The sequence below is a fragment of the Mesoplodon bidens genome, assembly GCF_964165515.1.
Source record: "Mesoplodon bidens genome assembly, chromosome: 2".
NCBI classification, from domain to species: domain Eukaryota; kingdom Metazoa; phylum Chordata; class Mammalia; order Artiodactyla; family Ziphiidae; genus Mesoplodon; species Mesoplodon bidens.
In genome coordinates this window covers 43,982,761-44,004,848 of record NC_138177.1, presented here as the reverse complement: position 1 = coordinate 44,004,848, position 22,088 = coordinate 43,982,761, and the positions used below count along the sequence as shown (strand labels likewise).

Here is a 22,088-nt window from a genome sequence, read left to right as displayed (position 1 = left end):
AGATCCCACATGCCACGGAGCGGCTGGGCCCGTGAGCCATAGCCGCTGAGCCTGCGCGTCTGAAGCCTGTGCTCTGCAACGGGAGAGGCCACAGCAGTGAGAGGCCCGCGTACAGCAAAGAAAATAATAAATAAAGTCTAAAAAAAAAAAAAAAAAAGAAAAGATCATTATACAGATTCCAAAAATCCATAATAATGAAAAAGATCTTTGGGCAATGGAATGTTAACATTAATGATGAAGCTCTACAGCTTTTGATTCAACAAACATTTGTGTAAATTATAGTAAATATTTCCGTTAATCATTTTTGTTCTTAACTTATTCTTCCTGTACTGTTTACCAGTAGTCAGTCTAAAGGCTGTATTCTTGGCAGTGTTGCTTGGCCTATTCTTTAATTTCCAGAGAAACTTCTGTTTTTCCCTTTCCCCAATTCTTTTCTTTCTTTTCCCTGGCTACACACACACACACACACACACACACACACACACACACAGAGGGAATATCCACAGTAGCTAATCCCCTTCCTTTCCCAAGTTTCCTTCCCTGTCCTGTTTAATAAACATCCAGAAATCATGCAGACTGAGAGTGGACAACTGAAGGATTCAACATATATTTGCCCTCTGAACGGTCATTTCATTCTTGCTTATAAAGTTTGGGGTTTAAAAGTCTGTAAATTAAACATATGTTTTAAAATGTGTTAAAATTCAGGAATCTTCCAAAAGAAGCCATTTTCAATGATTTTTCCTTAAAATCTATGCACTCATCACTACTACTGGGAAGCCATATTGTGTAGTTATTTAGAGCAGTGGCTCCAGAACCAGACTACCCTGGTTCCAATCCTCTCTCCATTGTTTACTAGTTAGTTGACCCTTCTCAGTCTTCATTTCCTCATCAGTAAACCTCATAGGGTTGTTGTGAGGATAAACTAAGTTAATACATTCATGTAAATTTCTTAGAAAAATTTAAGCCCACGTTAAATTCTCAACAAACACTAGTTGGTAGTAGAAATAGTTGTAATAGCAGCAGAGTCATAATCCTCATCATCAATATTATTCATTCATAACTCAAATCTAAGAACACTGTATGGTAGAGTACAATCTCCCCTACCTAAATCCCTTCTGTTCAGATTTCTGGGAACCCTGGATATAAATATATATGCATATATAAATCTATATGTGTATGTGTGTGTGTGTGTTGAGAGAAGAAAAAAGAATCTATGTTCAAACTTCATAATTTTCAATAAATGGTAACTAAACATACATAAGATCAAAATAAATATTGATTTTTATATTCAAAAGATTAACTTAACTGAGCTCAGTAAATGGAGGGATCTTTCTCTCAATAAACAATCCAGATGATTGCCTAGTCATGAAAAAACAAATATACAGTCTTTTCTATTCCCACATTTTTCTAATGCCAAGTATAACAAAGAAAATCTATCAATAGAATGAATCAGGCTTTAAAAGGAATGATTTATATCTTAGTTACACAGGATATGAATAAGACACTCAATTATTTTCCAAAGGTTTGGAGCTCCCTCCTCTTTTTCTTCTTCTTCTTCATCATCACTGTTGTTGTTATTATTATTATTATTAAATTTATCCCACTTCTATACCAGCAGTGGATCTGCTTTCCTTATGATGTATTTGGAAATGACATAATTTGTGAGACGAACCCAAAAGTAAACAGATAAATCATATCTATTGCTTATTAGCTAAAATTCTAATAGTAAATTTCTATTTATTAGCCCTTTACAACTTAAAACCCTTTCTATGCACTTGTTAATTTGATGATTACAGCAATTCTGTGAGAGCAGGTAAAATGATGCCAGTGTAGATTTGAAAAAACTAAAGTTGAAAATGCCTAAAGACCTTGTTCAAAATCACATGACTAAAAATGAAGGGGCATCAAGAGAAGGAGAAAACAAGCCATAGACTGGGAGGAAATATTTGCAAAAGACACATCTGGGGAGATCCCTGGTGGCCTAGTAGTTAGGATTCCGGGCTTTCACTGCCATGGCCCGTGTTCAACCCCTGGTCAAGGAACTGAGATCCCACAAGCCGTGCGGGGTGGCCAAAGAAGAAAGAGAATTGATTAACCCTTCAATTAAAAAAAAAGACAATAAAAAAAGAATTATACTCAAAGTAAAACATTGTTTAACAAAACTGTTAACTGCTCATCCTCCCCAAAATTAAAAAAAAAGAGACACATCTGATAATGGACTGTTACCCAAAATATACAAAGAACTTTAAAACCTCATCAATAAGAAAACAAACATCTCAATTTTAAAATGGGCAAAAGGGGCTTCCCTGGTGGCGCAGTGGTTGAGAGTCCGCCTGCCGATGCAGGGGACACGGGTTCGTGCCCCGGTCCGGGAAGATCCCACATGCCACGGAGTGGCTGGGCCCGTGAGCCGTGGCCGCTGAGCCTGCGCGTCCGGAGCCTGTGCTCCGCAACGGGAGAGGCCACAACAGTGAGAGGCCCGCGTACCGCAAAAAAAAAAAAAAAAAAAAAAAAGGCAAAAGACCTTAGTAGACACCTCACCAAAGAAGACATATAGATGGCAAGTAAGTATATGAAAAGATGTTCCATGTCACATGTCATCAAGGAAATGCAGATTAAAACACCAAGATGACACTACACACCTATTAGAAATGTCAAAATCCAAAACACTGACAGCACCGAATGCTGGTGAGGATGTGGAGCAACAGGAACTCTCATACATTGCTGGTGGAAACACAAAATGGAACAATTACTTTGCAAGACAGTTTGGAAGCTTCTTACAAAACTTTATTATCACATGATACAGAAATCATGCTTCTTGATTTTTAGGCAAAGGAGTTGAAAACATATCCAGACAAAAATCTGAACATGGATGTTTATAGCAGCATTATTCATAACTGCCAAAATTTGAAAGCCACCAAGATATTCTTCAGTAGGTAACCAGATAAACTATGGTATATCCAGACAAGAAATATTATTCAGTGCTAAAAAGAAATGAGCTATCAAGCCATAAAAAGACATGGAGGAAACTTAAATGCATATTACTAAGTGAAAGAAGCCAATCTGAAAAGGCTACACACTGTATGATTCCAACTATATAACATTCTAGAAAGGCAAAATGATGGTGACAGTAAGAAAATCAGTGGTTGCCAGGGGCTGGGGGAGGGATGCAGAGGGATAAATAGAGCACAGAAGATTTTAGGGCAGTGAAAGTACTCTGTATGATACTATAAAGGTAGATACATGTCATTATACATTTGTGAAAACCTGTAGATATACAACACCAAGAGTGAATCCTAAAGCTTGGACTTTGGGTGATAATGATGTGTCAGTACAGGTTCATTGATTGCAATAAATGTACCACTCTGGTATAAGATGCTGAAAGTGGTGAAGGTTATGTGTGTGGGTGCAGGAAATATATGGGAACTCTGTACTTTTTGCTCAATTTTGCTGTGAGTCTAAAACTACTCTAATAAATAAAGGCCATTTAAAAAAATGAATATTAAGAGCTAATAAGAAATCCTCAGAAACATCCTAAATATCATTCTCCAATGTAGGCTGGCACTAAAACCAAAGCAGCCATATTCAGAGGGTCCTTGAACTCTCAGCCTTAAGAAAACCAGCTAGTACTGCAGAGGTGATCAAATGTACTGATCATTTTGGCAATTTACTTAATAATTGATAAACCATTATTACATCTACTTGATAGCCCCCAAATCAATATATAATTAATTCTAGAAATGCTAGGCATATGCTATCTATCCCCTTTGTACTATCTCCCTTCATTAAAAGGAAATTCAAAAAAAAAAAAAAAGACCAGAACAACTGAAAAATAACAGCCCAGCTATGAAAAGAGAACTTTAATTTTAGTGTTGATTCAGCAAAGATTAAACAGGCTCTTCCAATATCTATACCTTGGCTGGTGGAGTTCTTTAGGTTTTGGACAAGAAAGCATTTAATATCTTTTAAAATCTAGATGATTATATTCAAACTATAACAGGACATGTTCACCCAGTTGTTATAAAATCTTCTCTTTGTTTTTTGTTTATTTGTTTTGGCTTTTGAGCTATTGGGAATATTTGTACCAATGGCTGTGTCAAAATGTAAAATCATTCCATTTTACCACATAACAATTGCAACAAATATCCGTGATCCTTGCCTTATCTCTTCCCCGACTCCCCATTGACTATCGTGATCCACACAAAGCTAAAAACTGCCTTGTTAAGGTGTAGAAGTACTCACTTGTACTACAAAGTAATATACAAAACAAAAATTTCTCAATAATTCTACTCCACTTCATCACTGATCCCTTCCTGAGAGACAGAATATTGGCAATGGGATAAGGCTCAGGAATGGAGGGAGAACATCATTTTCTACAGGTTACTTAATAACAAGATTTTTAAAGATTAAATTTTAGTTATTAAAGCCATGTAAAAATGTTCCCAAATCACAATTTCCATGTTGAGAAGCCTGGTGCTCTAATCAGACTTAACACAGAATTTGGTATTTCTACCATCTCAGTTTGTTCTCTGTTCAACTGATAATATTTTTGAGGTATTTAAAAGAAATGAAATAACTTTTAATTATTGCATATTTTAAAATATGCAACTTTTGTGTTGCATATTTTATTACGTATATGGCATTAATTCTTGCTCTGAATTGAAAGCTACCATTCTATCACTCAATGCCTTAAGCAGAGACTACCATTAGCATCTTGAGTGAGAAAATCAGACAAAACATTCATGTCCTTTCCTAATCACTTCTGCCAGAGGAGGTTCCAGCTCTCTTACCTTTGGGTTCTTGTGATTCATCATCACTATCCGAGCTATCATTACTCACAATATGCTTTGCTGTAATATTTTCTGCAGAAAGAAAACAAAACAATTGAAGAATCTCAGGTGTCAAGACTCACGATGAAATTTACTGTAAGGAAGTAATCGTAGCAAAACCACAGTGAGGTCTATTAGATTTACTGGTATAAATCTAGATCAATTTAGTAAATCTAAATGTCTTAGCTTTACTAGGATTTTCAAATTTCTCATTTGAAAGCAAAATTTCCCAGGGTATGAAAAATTAGTTTAGAATTATTCATACATGATTTTAAAGGGGAGAATTTTTATTTGTTTATCTTAATTCTGACAGAAAGAATAACTTGATTATATAATTCTTATTATATCAAAAAAAATTTTCTTCAATTAAATATGTTGAAATGATGTTTATGAAGGTCAGTACAGGGTAAAGCCAAAATTTATAAGGGGGACACAAAATTGTTTCATCAAAATGAATGAAACTACTAATATAAGATAACTTTTGATTTTAATTATACTGAATATTGTCTATTGAAATGTCTGTTTTGGTATCAGTTTTTGCTTCCTCAGAACTTATTAAGAGAGCAGTTATAAAAATTAAAATAGAAACCATAAATCCATAAAACAGAAACAAGAATAAAATCTAGCATAACTTGTCTTTTTTCAAGTAAAAAGTACCCAAATTATGGAGCACACAAACCATTTTATAATCAACATTTGTAGAAAAATCAAACTTTTTTCGGACATGTACATGAAATCCTTATCTGTAGAGTGACTTTTTTTCCTTCTGTTAGTCAATAGAATTTTTTTTTTAATCCTAAAAAACTGACTCCAAATTTATAACTTTCAGTAATAGAGAGCCATTTGGGCTTTTAAACTGAGAGAAATATAGGTATAACATTTGTTTTCCCCATATTATGCTCCAATTTACCTTAAAGTGTGTCTTTGAGAGAGAGAAAAACAAAACAAAAACCACCTTTGAACACCACTTTAAGAGGTAGACTTTAGTCGGCCAGTGGATAAAAGGGTTACCAGGAGTCCTCAGATTCCCCTCAGTCATCACTCTGGTCTCATTTCTGGAAACCCTAACCTAATCTGAGGTAACACGCATCCTGCTAGCCGGTGGTTCTCAAGGACACAATATTCCCCTTAAGTCTGACACACAGAGAAAGTAAATAAGCTGCGAAACCACTGGTCTCAAAGGGGATGTCTCACAACAAAGAATATTCAAGACTATTGAGTATAAACATTCTCCTTTTCCTTGGCCGTCAGCCATTGTCTCATCCACCTTCAGATGTGTTATTTCAGTCCTATTCTCTTCCTGCCTTAGAAGGAAAAAGCAGCAAACCCTGGATTTATCTGGATTATTTAACACAGAAGAACACAGAGAAGCAAGCCTCATAAGAGGTAATACTTCTGTTCTTTTGCTCTTCTTTTTTTCTGAACTCTTCATATCTTAGAGAAGAGTTAGTTATTCCCACAGTTAGAGGTGAGAACAGGTTATTCATCTGGGATGTAATGTTCATTAAAATAAATCAAGTCAGAGCTTTTCAGCATTATGCACTTTGCCTTTCAGTTACACTTAAGAGCATGTGGCTCTGTAGTTAAGGTCAGAGAACACTCAAAAGTTCCACCAACCTTGGCTGCTTATTCACTGAGTGATGCTCGGAGGACAGGAGCAAGTTCAAGGACAAAGTGCCTTTTTGGTTGTTTTTATTTTTATATTAAAATCTTTGGCTCTATTGCAATCATAAGATCACTTCTCCATTATTTACTACGAACTACCCCCAAATATTAAGGACTATAGCAAGTTACTGCACTTAATATAAATATCATATATCTAAAGTCAATTCTCACAGGAAGAGTGATCATACTACTTATAAGCCAATTTGTAGTGCATTAATTAAAGTACAATTGTATTTTTGTTTTGTATATAAAGCTTAATTAAATAAACTGTCTGTCTGCAATAACTAAGGATGGCTTGTCAGAAAAATCCTACGGTAAGTTTTTTTACATGCAAGTATTCTTCAGATAAATTGATTGTTGAGAAAGTCATTTATGCTGTTCTGTTAACTCCTCAAATAAATGTGTGATACTTCACACACAGAGAAGAGCTAGTAGGTAGGTAGTGTACTGATAATCTACAGGACCCTTCTCCCCAGCCTCAGCTAGGCTGGCCCCAAATTCAAATTTAGCATCTCCCTGCTCCATCCCACTGCCAGTCAAAATAGCCATAACAAATTTAGTGTTGATTGAGCTACAGATGGCAAGACATCTAGGAGATACTGAATGCATGTTTTGTTTCGTTTACTTTAAATCAAATTTATTTATTAAAGGGAACATATATTTCTATGGTATAAATATTATAACAAATGAATACTGCTGGTCCTCAATTGAGTTTGTCTACTTTTTCAAGTTTTGTAAATATTATTTTTAATTTATTGTGGGCTAGTGAGTTAGATTTAAAGAAAATCATTGGTGATAATTTATTAGATGTGATTTGAAACATTTTTTCCATGCTTTTTGGTATGAATAAGCTGTGAGAAGTATTTAAGAGGTAAATGAACTGACAAGCGTGAATTTAAATGTTATACTGCGTTAAATTGTTGTTGAATCTAATCTTCAAAAAGCTACCCTTATTGATAAAAGGAGTACAGATCTTCCTCAAATTACAATGGGTTTATGTCCCAATAAACCCCCTGTAAATTGAAAATTTTGTAAGATGCACATGCATTGAATACATCTAATCTACTGAACACCACAGCTTAGCCTAGCCTACTTTAGAACAATTACAATCTTTATGATGATTTAATTTTCTCTCAACATATGTGTTAATGAAATTTACCAATATAGTGTAATTATTATCAATGTAAGCATGTTTTTACAATACCGAGTTCTTCTTCCATTGTGGAACCTTTACTTTGTGAGCCAGAAACTCCCAAGACTCTGTTGAACAATATAGAAAAGGCACTCCCCCAGACACCTAAAATAAAGCAAAAACAGAATAACTTAGAATGCACCAGGATTTAAAACAGTCAAACAAACTCATGGTAGATTTTTATCACTTACCCATTAAGAAATGCAAGGGGTTTTCTTCATATTTCTTTACAACTGTTCCCATAAAAAATTTACTTCCAAATAAATCAGGAGCCATAAAAGTACCATATTTAGCCATGCCAATCTCATATGGACTAAATTCAACCCAATCTGAAATCATTTTAAAAAATGCAATCCATTAATAGGGAAATACTACAGAGATGTGCACAAAGATTACTTCAACATTGTCATGATTATTCTCATTCATTTATTTGAAATATTTTTTAAAAATTCGCCAAATGCCTATTATGCATATGGCATTGTATAGGAGAAGTTGGGAGGGGAAAGCTTACCGATGAGTAAAATGAGAACACAAAGGATCCCTTAATTTGTACAAATTGAATACCTTTTCACATTTAAAAACTCAGACATCTTTTATAAAGTCCATCTTAATTCTATAAAAGGGAAAACTTTAGACTCAGTTTTAAAACTGCTGGCTCAGATGTTTAAAAATCTGTGAAATTTTGGGTAGATTGCTTGTATTCTCTGTGTTTTAGTTCCTTAATCTGTAAAATGTGAATAAAATCAGTAGATAGTTTGTAGAATTGTTGTGAAGATCTAACGAGCTAAGAAACTTAAAGAACTTAGAAGAGGACAAAGCACATTCTAATCACTCAATAAATAGTAGCCACTATTATATTTCATGTATTCCTGTGGCTATAACTATGCCTAATAATTATCTGAATCTTAATCTATCCAAAAAGAATTCCTGGTTTTTGACTCCCATTTCCTTGCCATTCTCTGTCTTCCCCTGTTTGGTAAATGGTACTACTTTTCATTTATTCATACCACTATCCATACTTTAGAATTCTTCATGGTCCTCTTTCTCTTATACCTCAAATACAAAAAATCAAGTTCTGTAGGCTCTATCATCAGATGTGGTTAGAAACGGGCTACTTATCCATTTGTTCACCATGACCATACCGGTACAAGCTGCCAAACTCTCTCCTGGATCTCCACAATAGCCTCTTAAAACTTTCTCTATTCCCCTACTACCTTGTTGATATCCTGTAGCCAGATGGATTTTTAAAAATATAAATCACACCACACCAGTGCCAGCTGAAAGCTTTCCAATGGCTTCCCATTACACTGAAAATAAAAACATGGCCGAGAAGTCCTCATGATGGTCTGGCTCATGCTCCTTGTCTGACTACATATCTTAACCAATCTCCTATCACATTTTGTCTTACTTATTCCACTTCAGCCACACACCTTCTTAATGTTCCTCCAAGAGACCAAGCTCACTCCTGTCTCACAGCCCTTATGCTTGCTATTCCCTTCTGTAACCATAAGGCTTGCTCCTTCTTAACTTTAGTTCAAAGTCTTTGTTGACCATCTTCTATGGAGTCCCACTACCATGCACCCCTGCCTAACTCCAAACTCTCTGTCTGCCTTTATTTTTTTTTCAGTTTTTCCCTTTCTAAAATTATTGCATGTCTATAACCCTTTATCCAACAATCCAAAATCCAAATAACTCCAAAATCCACATGTTTTTTTTGCTATTCGTTTGGTAGTAAAACCTGACCTGAACTCATTTAGCAGAAAAAACAGTCTTGAAAAGATGTGAGGCTTAATCTTTAGATATCCCATGGAATGTGAATATCAATACATTCCATTGGAGAAATCACTCTATTTGATTATAAGACCTCAATGGGGGTATTATGTAATATATAGCATATTTTTTAACTTCAAAATCTAAAATATTCTGAATTTTAAAACATCTGTCCTCAAAGTTTTGGAAAAGGAATTGTGGATATGTATATATTTATTATTTACTCAATAGTATAGGTTAGAACATTCTACTTTTGTGAAACAAGTTATAAAATCACAATTGTGATGAGAACACATTATAACTCATTTCACATCAAAGCCAAATGGTGCATATACCCTTCATGACCAAGTGGTGTGTTTTATAATGACTTACATGGAGTTAGTGAGACATGACTAGCAATGAATCAGAGGCCATTAGGAAAATTTCTATATCACTGTGAGTAATTTCTTATCTCTGAATTTCACACCCCTCTCCAGGGTACTAAAGTGTAAAGACCTCCTGGTCCCTACTTCTCTAGCAATCTCTTCTTAATTAATGTTGTGGTTTGTGTACACAGTAATGAGAGACATTCTCAAGAGGTAGATTTGCTCTCTAATCCTCACTGAAGAACTCACTACGGTACTTTGACTACTATTTCTCTGCTGCTGATTCCTATATTTCAAACTTGACCCTCTCTCCTGAGCCTCCGTCTACTCATTTCCATCTTCCTGTTGTGCACTTACGCTTGAGTATGCTGTCATCACATCCTGCTACACTTACCTGGAAAGGAGCTTATCACCTTGCTTCCCAGACAAGCTTACCTGTTTCTGTAAATCACGCTATCACCGCCCAGAAAAAAATTTTTCTTAACTGAAATCACTCTTGAATCCACTCACATCAAATCCATCCATCACACATTTCACTGGTAACCTTTAAGCTTTGCACATTCATCTTCTCCTCTTTTTCCTTATCAGTTTCTCCCTAGTTCCAGGACCTTATTTAAAGAAACACAGTAATATCCCTGCTTCCAGTTTCTTTCTTACCAACCTACCCATATGAATCACTGAAACACTTTTTTTCAAAAACACTATTTAAATAATTTTATTGCCCTACCAAAAATCATTAAGTATTTCCCATTATCATAACTGAATAAAAACATTTCTGTCTGGAATTCAAAGCTTTCTATAACTTGGCACTAATGGTTCTCCCACATATACTCCCACTCCCACTACTCTTCACCAGTTCACGCATGAGACCAAGGCTAATGTCTCTTTACTGCTCCCTAAAATGTACCTTTGGCTTCCCTTCTGAACATTTTCTTATACTGTTCACACAAAGTTGACTTTTCACCCCCAATTGATAGATCTTTCCAAGTTCAACTTAAATCTGAGTTCCATCACCCTCATGAAGTCTTTCTTATGACTATACTAAATCTCTAATATCTTACAATTTATGTCAGTTCTATATACTCTAACAGATAGTAGTATTCTATGTATATGGCTTACTAATTTTTCATGTTTTATTTTTGTCTCGTTAATGGGACTATAGACTTCTTGAGGAAGTACTATATTTTTACTTCTATAACATCTGTTAAAGAACTTAACATGATGTTAAGTCTATAAATTGTGCTCAGTAAATGCAATTTACTGACCAATGGAAACTTTAAAATGAAAGTTTGAAATCCTACTAGAAATGTAGTGAAGTGGAGGAACCAACATACAAAAATATGTAACCATTTAAACAACTAATATTTATGTGTTTAAAGTCTTCAAAAGGGGAAAGTGTTTAAAACTTTTCTAAGAGAGAAGAAAAACATTCTCTGGTATTGTTGAAGTAAAGTTGATAAAACTTCCGTAAGGTAATTTGGATCTTTGACTTTTTATAATATAATTCAAATAACATCTTATCTTTTTTTTCTTGAATGTCCATTTTAATCTAAGCAAATTTAAAGGCATAAAGTATAGACATGTTTCTTTTTTTTTTTCCCAATAACTCAAGCTACTCAAACACTCATAACATGCCCCTTTGAATGTCTTATCTGGGTACAAGATCAACATAACTAACGTTTGATGGTTTTGTTCAACTCTGTTGGAAGAAACAGCTTGAACCTCCTCATCATAGAAACTTAACAATGAAGGTTAATGGGGCTTCTCTCATGTCAGTAACAATATTGAAATTAGGCAGTTGGCCCAAATCAGACATATCCAAGTTGAAAGACTACTAACTGCACAGAAAACAGCTGTTTCTCACTCTAGATGAATCCAAAATATTCACTCGCTAGAAATATTATTTATTCTTTAATTATTGTAGTCAGATTTTCTCTTGAGAATGGCTGCTGACTAAAACTTCAGAATAGAAGAGACAACTGTGAAAATGCCGTTAACAATCGTAACAGTAACAATAAAACTATTACATTTTTATGTCCCTTTATCATATTCAGTATTATCCCTATCTCATGTAATTGGCTTAATAGCTCTGTAAGATAAAACTGATGTTTATTAATATCCTTCCTTTTAATAATGAGGAAAATAAGAATCAGAGATATTGACCCATCCAAGGTATTTCAGCTTAGAAGTAAGACAAGGCTTCCAAATTAGTTTAATGCTTGTTTAACTAAATCAATGCTTCTGGGGTAAAAGAAGCCTCATTTGTCTATGCACAAATTTGACTGGCATGCTAGTGGTATTTACCAACCAATTTCCAAGCATTCCAAGACCTCATAAGACAATAGCTATCGGAAAGCAAAAATAAAACAAAACAAAACCACCACCAACAAGAAAACAATTTATCATGGCCCTTACTTTTCATGTATGATAGAATCTTAACTCTCCCTATGAACTCCATCACAAAGTGTGGTTCCTCATTGCTGCTGAGTATGCCATGGTTATCCGACACTCTTACTGCATGCCTGAACCCCCCATCCAAGAATTAAATTTGCCTTTCATATACAAATTCTATTCATCTTCAGACCTTTGACTCTTCTCATACAGCTTTCATAGAACACTCCACATTGTTAAGATATACTGAAACTTGGGCTTCCCTGGTGGCACAGTGGTTGAGGGTCCGCCTGCCGATGCAGGGGACACGGGTTCGTGCCCCGGTCCGGGAAGATCCCACATGCCGCGGAGCGGCTGGGCCCGTGAGCCATGGACTTTGAGGCTGTGCGTCCGGAGCCTGTGCTCCGCAACGGGAGAGGCCACAACAGTGAGAGGCCCACATACCGAAAAAAAACAAAACAAAACTATAAGGAGAGTCTCATTCTCATTTAACAGATGAGAAAACTGAGGCTAAAAGGTGTCACACAACTTGGTCAAGGAAATAGTGCATAGTAACATTCTGTTCTCTCTTGTGCTTTAACCTCTTTAATAACTATTGTAAATTTCTCAAACATACTATCAGGTCTTATAGAAAAAGGGCAATATACTGTGGAGGGGAGGGGAGTTCATGCTCAGCATCTGGCATACTACATTCTACATCATCAGTAATCAGAGAAGCCATATTTTTATAAAAAGAACAAAGTATTTCAAGACCAATTCTCAGCTCTGCTACTTACTTTCTATGTGGCAATGTGCAAATCACTGAATCTGAGGTTTTTTTTTTTTTTTTTTCCTGTGAAGCAGAGCTAAGAATACCTCCTTCCCTCCCTGGGTTGTAGTAAATATTGAATAAGACAATAAATATGATAAGTGCTTTCTGAACCATAAGCATGAAAAACATTTTAGTCAAGATAATTGATAAACACTTGTTGAATGAATGAATTCCAGGTGCACTGCTTTTATAAACTATTCAAAATTCTTGCTTGACAGTAGTCAGTTGAAGAAAAAGTGAGACTTGGTAAAACTGCAAAAGAATTCTAGATATAAATCTGGTAATTACATGCCATTCACAATGATTTTTTAAGCTCATGGTGTGACTGATGTCACTGAGATACTTTTCCTAAAAATACAATGAACCCTACTAGCCACAGTCAGAAATTCTATCACACTGCAGACTAGGACTTGCAGTGGCCTGGAGAAGTAGGAAGTCACATACTTTTAGAGCACCCAACAAGAAACAGAGCTACAGAAGAAATAAATGTTTACATCTGAGATTTAACAAAATGAGGCATTTTCTTCACCAGCTGCCACAAGTATAGACTAGTACTTTTAAGGTGCTGAATTATAAAAATTAGAATAGTGTTTTGAATGATAAACAGATACCATGTTACCCAATTTAATGAACAGATAAGCAGCAAGCAAAAATATATGGCTTGCCTAAAAGCCCTAGACATAGTATTTTGTTAAAAATCCTTGAGAAATGAATAATTAAAATAGAATATTGATTATATTCATGATTTACTTTTATATCTTCTTTCCCACTAATTTGAATGAAGATATACTATTAACTAGTTTCATAGGATAGTCTCTACAACCAGAAAATCATCTAGCTTAAAATATTCTTATATTTTCAAAAGTTTTTATGTTACAGAAAATATATTAAAATAAGCAACTAAAATTGCTTATGATCTTCCTCTAAAGAAAATCATTAGGAACTACAGTTCAAAGCTTCCAGGAAATGTTTTGCAAGAGGAAATTCCATACCTGCAAACATCAGTTCTGAGACATCGGGTTTGACATGGAGACAGGTGAAAAGAGGCAAAGGGCACTGTCCAGTATTGACTTTTTCCTTCAAACTACTCAAGGTAGTGTTCATTCTCTGTCCACAGAAGAAAGAAAAGGTTTTACATATACAAACAGATACAGATTTTTAAAAACTATGTAAAATAGTACTTCCAATCAAGACACAAAATGTCTGTAATAAAAATAGTCTTATGGGGCTTCCCTGGTGGCTCAGTGGTTAAGAATCTGCCTGCCAATGCAGGGGACGCGGGTTCGTGCCCCGGTCCGGGAAGATCCCACATGCCACGGAGCGGCTGGGCCCGTGAGCCATGGCCGCTGGGCCTGCGCGTCCAGAGCCTGTGGTCCGCAATGGGAGAGGCCACAACAGTGAGAGGCCCACGTACCGCAAAAAAAAAAAAAAAAAGTCTTATGACTTCTAGGAACCTCTGATCCTGAAAAACAACAGAAAGTAAGCTCTATGGAGGTAATTACCTTCATTCTAAAAAGAGCCATATGTCTCAGGACTATATCGACGTTTGGCAGCTAGGGAGCCCAGAAGGAATTGAGCCCCCAGATTCCCTGGCACAAACTCTACCCGCCCTGTTTCATGTTCAGATAAAATGTCGCTCTGTTGTCATGTGTCGAATGGGTTTCTTCCATGTGATTCACTCCTTTTTTTTCTAACTCTCTCCAGGCAAGCTCCATTCTTCTTCTGCTATTTAAATATTACTTATATTCACCACTTTATCTAAAAAGATTGCTATTTGGGCAGAATGGGCAGTTAAGGGTTAAAATGTGTATTTTTCCAAAGAAAAGGAATACAAAAGTATTTCCCTATACATCAAAACTGACACGTAGGGAGTTCCCTGGCAGTCCAGCATTTAGGATGCTGCGCTCTCACTGGCGAGAGCTCGGGTTCAATCCCTGGTCGCGGAACTAAGATCCCGCAAGCCGCGCCGTGTGGCCAAAAAATACAAAACAAAACAAACAAACAAAAAACAACAACAAAACTGACACATAGTTAGAATAAATTAGTAAGCTGGTAAGAACTAATGTAATGTAGGATGAAACGTATTATAGAAGAGTTATGTCTGGCAGGGAGTATGTACTCAGTACATGTTGATAGGATAAGGTGAGTCAACTGACTTTTACAAAATGTATCGTATTTTGTTTTATTTAAAACATTACGATATGCATGGTCTTCTTGTATTAAAAGGATTGTAGACTGAGCCAAGGCTTACATTGTGAATTAGTGTTTCTCCTATTAACATCCCAAAGATATCAGTAAAGGTGACAGGTTGTCCAGAACTTTTCTTCTTCCATAAAGACTCAACGTATCTTTTAATTTTCTGTGGTGTGAGAAGTAAAAGAGGGTTGTGGCTAACACTTTTCATTAGCTCTTCATTAATCTCCTCTGGTCCTTTCTCTGGAAAATCAGGGTGAGAATATAAAGTTGACATGTACCTGTAAAGAAAACAAAAGACAATCAGTAACGATAAAGGGCATCACACAGTAAGTAGTCTCCAAAGAAAGCAGTCATCTTTGTCATCAGAAAATGAAAGAATAATAGAAATAGTTGGTTAACTAATTTTCTGATTGAAGATATTAACTCATTTAAGGAAAGGATGAAACAATCAGAATATAGCTGGTCTACAATGGAAGTAAAGGAGAGGCCTCAGAGAAAACACTGGACTTCTCCTGCACAGTCCAGAGGAGAGGATGCCCTATTGGGCCAACTCTTCACTGTCTAGTCTCCAGGAATGGGTATCCCTATCAGACCATCAGAGACTGACGACACAACACACTGAGAGCCATGTAAATAAATTGACTTGCTGGATATAATACTAGCCAAGCAATCTGATAATTTGAATTTCCATTATAATTATCTATAGGTAGAAAATGTGCTGTCCAAACAACTGTGAATGCCTAATTCTCATGGCAATTGTGTGTGTGTGTTGTTGTTGTTTTTTAATTGTCCATTGGCCTAGATGGAATCCCAAGCCTTGCCAATTGTAGGTCTCAGAATTTCTGAGCATACAAATCTAATGGTGAAATCATGGAGAGGAGTAGGTCTGAAAGATAAATGCTTTCTTGTGAAGATTCTTGGCCAACAGCCATCTGGCCACCTCTAGTGATGCTGGAAATCATCATATGCCTTGGTATTTGATATTTAGACAGTAAACATTAAGTTATGATCCTCCTGGGAACCAATATCTCTAATATTGTAGCTCTCAAACTAAATACTATTGATTAGTTTACTTATCTGTCTCCCCTAATTAGTTGTGACCATCTACGGGGAAAACTTTGCTTATTTATCTTTTTTAGTCTCAATGATTAGCAAATACCTAGTATACGACAAGCACAGTATATTGAACTGTTGAACTGAGAGCACAAAATAATGAAAGAAATACTCTACCACTTCACCCAACCAAACAGAATGTAGCACATATTTAAATCTCCTGTCTCTTTGACATTCATAACAAAATGCCACCATCGTGATTTATCTTCCCTTCATGGAGGGGAGAAAACTAACTGTTATTGAGTCTTGGTATGTTCTAAGCCTGTGCTGGCTAATTGCTCATAAGCTGTTGTCTTGAAGACTTGTGATAGCTTTCATTTCTTCTATTTTAAAGATAAGCAGAGGATTGATGAATTTAAATAACATGTTAATGGAAGCAACCTAAGTGTCCATCAACAGATGAATGGATAAAGAAGATGTGGCACATAAATACAATGGAATATTACTCAGCCATAAAAAGAAATGAAATTGAGTTATTTGTAGTGAGGTGGATGGACCTAGAGTCTGTCATACAGAGTAAAGTAAGTTAGAAAGAGAAAAACAAATACCGTATGCTAACATATATATATGGAATCTAAGAAAAAAAAAAAGGTCATGAAGAACCTAGGGGCAAGATGGGAATGAAGATGCAGACATACTAGAAAATGGACTTGAGGACCTGGGGAGGGGGAAGGGTAAGCTGGGACGAAGTGAGAGAGTGACATGGACATATATACACTACCAAACGTAAAATAGATAGCTAGTGGGAAGCTGCTGCATAGCACAGGGAGATCAGCTCGGTGCTTTGTGACCACCTAGAGGGGTGGGATAGGGAGGGTGGGAGGGAGGGAGATGCAAGAGGGAAGAGATATGGGAACATATGTATATGTATAACTGATTCACTTTGTTATAAAGCAGAAACTAACACACCATTGTAAAGCAATTATACTCCAATAAAGATGTTAAAAAAAAAACTATCACAGAAAAAAAATTATTTAAATAAATAAATAAATAACATGTTCACAGTTCCCCAATTAATAATAGAACTCGAATTTAAAATCTGTCCTCTCCCCTGATAGCCTTTATTTTAAAAAAATCTTTAAAGTAAGATTTCAGTTCTTAGAGATCAAACTACTCCCACTACACATTAAATTAGAATTTCTTGTTGGATTCAGAGTTCTTTAGAGACAAACTGAGAATAATGAAAACTTAACAAATGAAGAGTGATGACAGACCTAAAATGGAACACAGGCTCTGCAAAAAAAATTAAACATTCTTAAAAGATCTTTATTATATAAACTGGATTCTTAACATTTCTCACAACATGAGATAATGATAAATCAGATAGACTTACTCTGAACTCAAGCCTGGTATAATCACCAAATATCTATTAAAAATACAGCTGAGATTGCTAGAAAGATGCAGAGTCCATCCATTCCTATAGTTATTCCAAGGTCTACCACATGATTCATCTAGACGAACAAAGATCTGATTCTGGACCTCATCATGCTTTTCAATAAATGCACACATTGTTGTAACGATATTGGTTTACATTTAAGGATACAATAAAAATGGGAAAATGAAACTTCTTTTTGAGTCTCTAAGTGATCAGTTCTGGAACTATTCAGGATATGTTTCATTCTTTATGAGAACATTAAGAAATTCTTTACTGGTCTTAGTATCAAGTATAATTTCTATATCCATGGATCATTGGCTTGCCCTTAAGTTATTAAAAATGTGCATTATATAACTGTGCATAGTTTGGATTTTGCCTTGAATCCTAGAAACCTGAAACCAAAGTCTGTGTCTCATGCCTCCCAAAGCTACAGGTTATAGAATGAACTTTTAATCTAGTTTCTAGTTTTATACATATATATATTACACACACACAAACATATACTTTTTTCCACTTCTATCTTTATTGTATGCAATCCAGTTTTACTTTATTATTAACATACACCAAATCATTTCCTTAATGAAGCAGGATAAAAATAAGGAAAAGAATCAAACAAACATTGTCAGCAGAAATCAATTTAGCCACAGAATTTTTTTTTAAGGTAGGTGAAGAGGAAATGATATGATCATTCTGCTATTGGAAGTTGTCATTTCTAACTGTTCAGCAGAATGATGTAATTACTCACATCTCATTCACGTTATTTAAGACTTCTCTTCTCCATCTATAAATAGTTGGTCTTTAAAATGAATCAACGTATGATTCTAACAAGTACCTCAGCCTCATGGATTTCCTCCAGCAAGATCTGGAGGCTCCTCTTTTCTCTTCCCTTCCTCCCAATGTTCGCCATTGGATCTAGACTAAGAAAATCCTTCCTCTGAGGTTCAGAGATTGCACAAAACCTAGGAATCTGTGCCACAGTTTCAGAGGCAGATCATTTTAAGAGGTCAAGTGTATATGCATGTCAGTCCAATTCTTTCTTTTTTGCTCCATGTAGAACGGTTGCAGTCCATTTCTGCTCTCTAAAGGTTGAAGTAAACTCATTCACTTGGGGAGTCTCTCTCTCCCCATTTCTCTCTTTCTTTCCCTCCCATGAAGCCATTGGCTCGAGTATACAAGCCCTATACAAGACAGAAAGACCTAGAATACCTCAACCATTTGCATTGGGGCTAATGTTCTCTGCTTGTTCAGCATTTATGAGCCCATTTTCCTTAGAAGTAACAAGTGTGAGTTGGATAGACATTTCATGACATCATTATGGTGACGTCTAAGACTTGGATTTTGGCTTTGGTGACAGCTAAAGATGGAATAGCAGGCAATGGTCAGTTTTCCTTAAATTGCTTTTTTTTTTTGTTGCTTTTTGTTTGTTTGTTTGTTTCTTTGATTGCACCAAGGCAGAATTCAGCTATCATGAGCTTCTGTGGACATATTACTGTCTAAAGCACACAAGCATCAACTCTGTAGTTAAGCCTTAATTTTCATCCCTTCACCAATAAGTGACTCCCAATTATACCAATCAAGTTTCAAAAACTAAGTGTCTTAGACATAGCAGGGCCTCTATAAATAATTATTGAATGAAAGGGTCTTCAATTTAATTCTCTATAAATCTGAAAATACTCACCTCGAATTTTTCAATATATTTATATGATGGGACACCTCATTCTCTCCATATGAATGCATTTTAGACTAAGTACAAAGTTTAAAAAAAAACTTTAAATTATGCCAGAGAACAAGGAATTCTCAGTTCACTTCCTGCCTCCAAATCACAGAGTCAAAGTTTTAAAATATCAGTGTCTGGCTCCCCAGGACCTTCCTGATCAGAATCTTCAGGGGTAAACATTCAGAATTTCTCTGCTTAAAAAAGTGCCAGAAGTGATTCTCATATGCAATTAAGGTTTGGAATGTCTTAACAAGACCCTCGACATTGTGAAGCAAATATCCTGAAATCCTAAAGAAATTCCTAGATTAATTTTTCCCCAAAATGCAGTTACTTATGCAAGTCTTCATTTAGTCATTAAACACATGACAAGTGGGAGAGGTTCGTTAGCACAGTCTTCACCTCAAACAACATATTTTCTCTAATATAATCTTGATCTTTTAGTCTATCATTTCTTACAGGCCAGCTCCTATTAAAATTGGTTCATTTTTCAATGTCCCACGAATTCTTCAGATGTTAAACTGAAAGTTTTCATTCTTGAATTCTTTTTTATAGCTTAATGAATTGGGTCCCATTGCCTATAGACACAGAGCTGCTCTCATTTCTCTTTAGACGGTAATGTTATACAAACACAGCAGTTGAAATCCAATAGCCCTGTGACACCACAAATGAACAGCTGTGCTGAGGAAGAGAGCTGTGCTCACTAAGCAAAAGAACACAGGATTACTGCCACTAGTTCACTCAGGCCAGTTCTCCTGCTTGGCTAATTCTTACATTTAATGAATAACAACAATGAATAATAACAATGAATATCATCCAAAAATAATTTCAGAAATAATTATCATAAAGATAGTAGCAATTATAAGAAAAGCTTTGTCTTACATAAAATTTTCTTTTGTGATCACAGAAAACTTTCCAGGAGGTCCAAGCCTTCTCCAGATATTTCTATATTACCTAATTTGTGCCAGGTAATGGTCATGTATCAGCAGAATATAAAAACTTATACAACACAAGAGTGTACTTTCTTTTTCCAAGTGTTTCCGAATTTCTTCCTTTGAACTTTCTACTTTCTCACCTATAGTGTTTGAGAGAAAATTGTTAATATGAATCATCCTGACCACCTTTTATTTTGTCTCAGGAAGTATCTCTTTTCTCCATGGTTAATAGCTTCACTTGTGCTTTTTATCTTGTCCTGTCCTGTCTCTGCTTGAATCTCTTTATATCCAAGATCCATCTATTTCTTTATCTTCCATCTATCCCTCTACACTATTTCCTTCACCTCAGACTTCTACAAAAACGCTCTAGTCTTTTATATTCTGAAAACAAAATAAAACAAAAACATTTCCTGGGTCCTATATTCCCTGTCTTGAATCAATAGATGGCTCCTACTAAGGTTCACCTTCCCACCTTTCTTTCTTTCATCTCCTATTCATTTCTTATTTGTAATTTCATGATCAAAAGTGCCCTTCGTTTACGTTATCTAGTAATTTTCGCTAAAACCATGAAATCTCCAAACCCAGTTCTAAGCGAAGCTTCTCATAGATTTTTCCTCTATTAAAATACCCATTACTTTGTGAAGCACTCCCACGCTTGACCTCTGCAAACTCATCTTCCCTTGATTCTCTTCTCTGATGGCTACTTTGCATTGTCCATTAGGGTTTTCTTTCTCCCTTCCTTCCTTCCTTCCTTCCTCTCTCTCTCTCTCTCGCTCTTTCTTTCTTTCTTCCTTCCTTCCAGTAAGTTTTTGGATGTTTTGAAGAACTACAAATTAAATTACTGATGGTAATAACTGAAGTGGTAGAAATTGGTGAAATTACCAAGCGAGGATGTGTAGATATAATAGAAAAAAAGGCAGGTCCTGGAGGGAAGCTCATTTTAAGGAGAAAAGTAGTAGAAGTAGAAAAGACAGCTATGAGGAGAGAGCAATCAGAGAGGATGGGGGGGAAAGGCATGGTAGGAGGGATTTGAAAGAGGGACAATTGAACGTGTGAAATATCTCAACTCCCAACTTCATCCTCCCTGACTCCCCCCAAAAGTTGAGGAGAATAAGAACTTCAAAAGACACAATTATATTTGGAAATTATGTGGCCTCTTGGTGAAAAATGATTGTAGGATTTTAGGAGTGCATGGATTTTAAGGAAATAGAATAACTAAGAAAAGGCTTCAGCTCAGTGCTTTGTGACCACCTAAAGGGGTGGGATAGGGAGGGTGGAAGGGAGATGCAAGAGGGAGGGGATATGGGTATATATGTATACGTATAGCTGATTCACTTTGTTATACAGCAGAAACTAACACACCATTGTAAAGCAATTATACTCCAATAAAGATGTTAAAAAAAAAGAGGCTAATTCTAAAGTCAACTTCCTGCAACACTAAAATGTATACATTTTTTTTTAAAAAAAGAAAAGGCTAACCTTTGAGGAAATTAGACACTGAAGGATAGAGCAGGAATTTAAGGGGGCCTATAGTATTTAAATGATTGGCCTGTAACATCTAAAATTCTCTTAATTACATTTTGTAGGACTTGTTTTCAGAACCCGGAGAGGGGATCTTAGATGTTTCCCCAAATCTATAACCAAAGCAATGACTGCAGCTCTAATTAAACACAAATATACACTATTACACCACTAAAATAGCACTCAAGGCCTGGTCTTTCTTTGTTAGATG

At 35.7% G+C, this 22,088-nt stretch overlaps 1 protein-coding gene across 2 annotated transcripts in view; it reads right to left on the bottom strand.

Annotated features, from left to right (window-relative positions):
- Positions 1-22,088, bottom strand: part of PLA2G4A (phospholipase A2 group IVA) — a 159,112-nt gene that overhangs the window by 30,840 nt on the left and 106,184 nt on the right. The window contains exons 9-13 of one of the 2 annotated variants that reach the window (XM_081225468.1): positions 15,275-15,497; positions 14,016-14,130; positions 7,878-8,015; positions 7,699-7,791; positions 4,791-4,862 (exon numbers count right to left, since the gene is read on the bottom strand). In XM_081225468.1, the coding sequence (XP_081081594.1) occupies positions 4,791-4,862; positions 7,699-7,791; positions 7,878-8,015; positions 14,016-14,130; positions 15,275-15,497 (641 nt within the window). The remainder of the gene's footprint in view (positions 1-4,790; positions 4,863-7,698; positions 7,792-7,877; positions 8,016-14,015; positions 14,131-15,274; positions 15,498-22,088) is intronic. The other variant, XM_081225469.1, reaches the window with a different exon arrangement.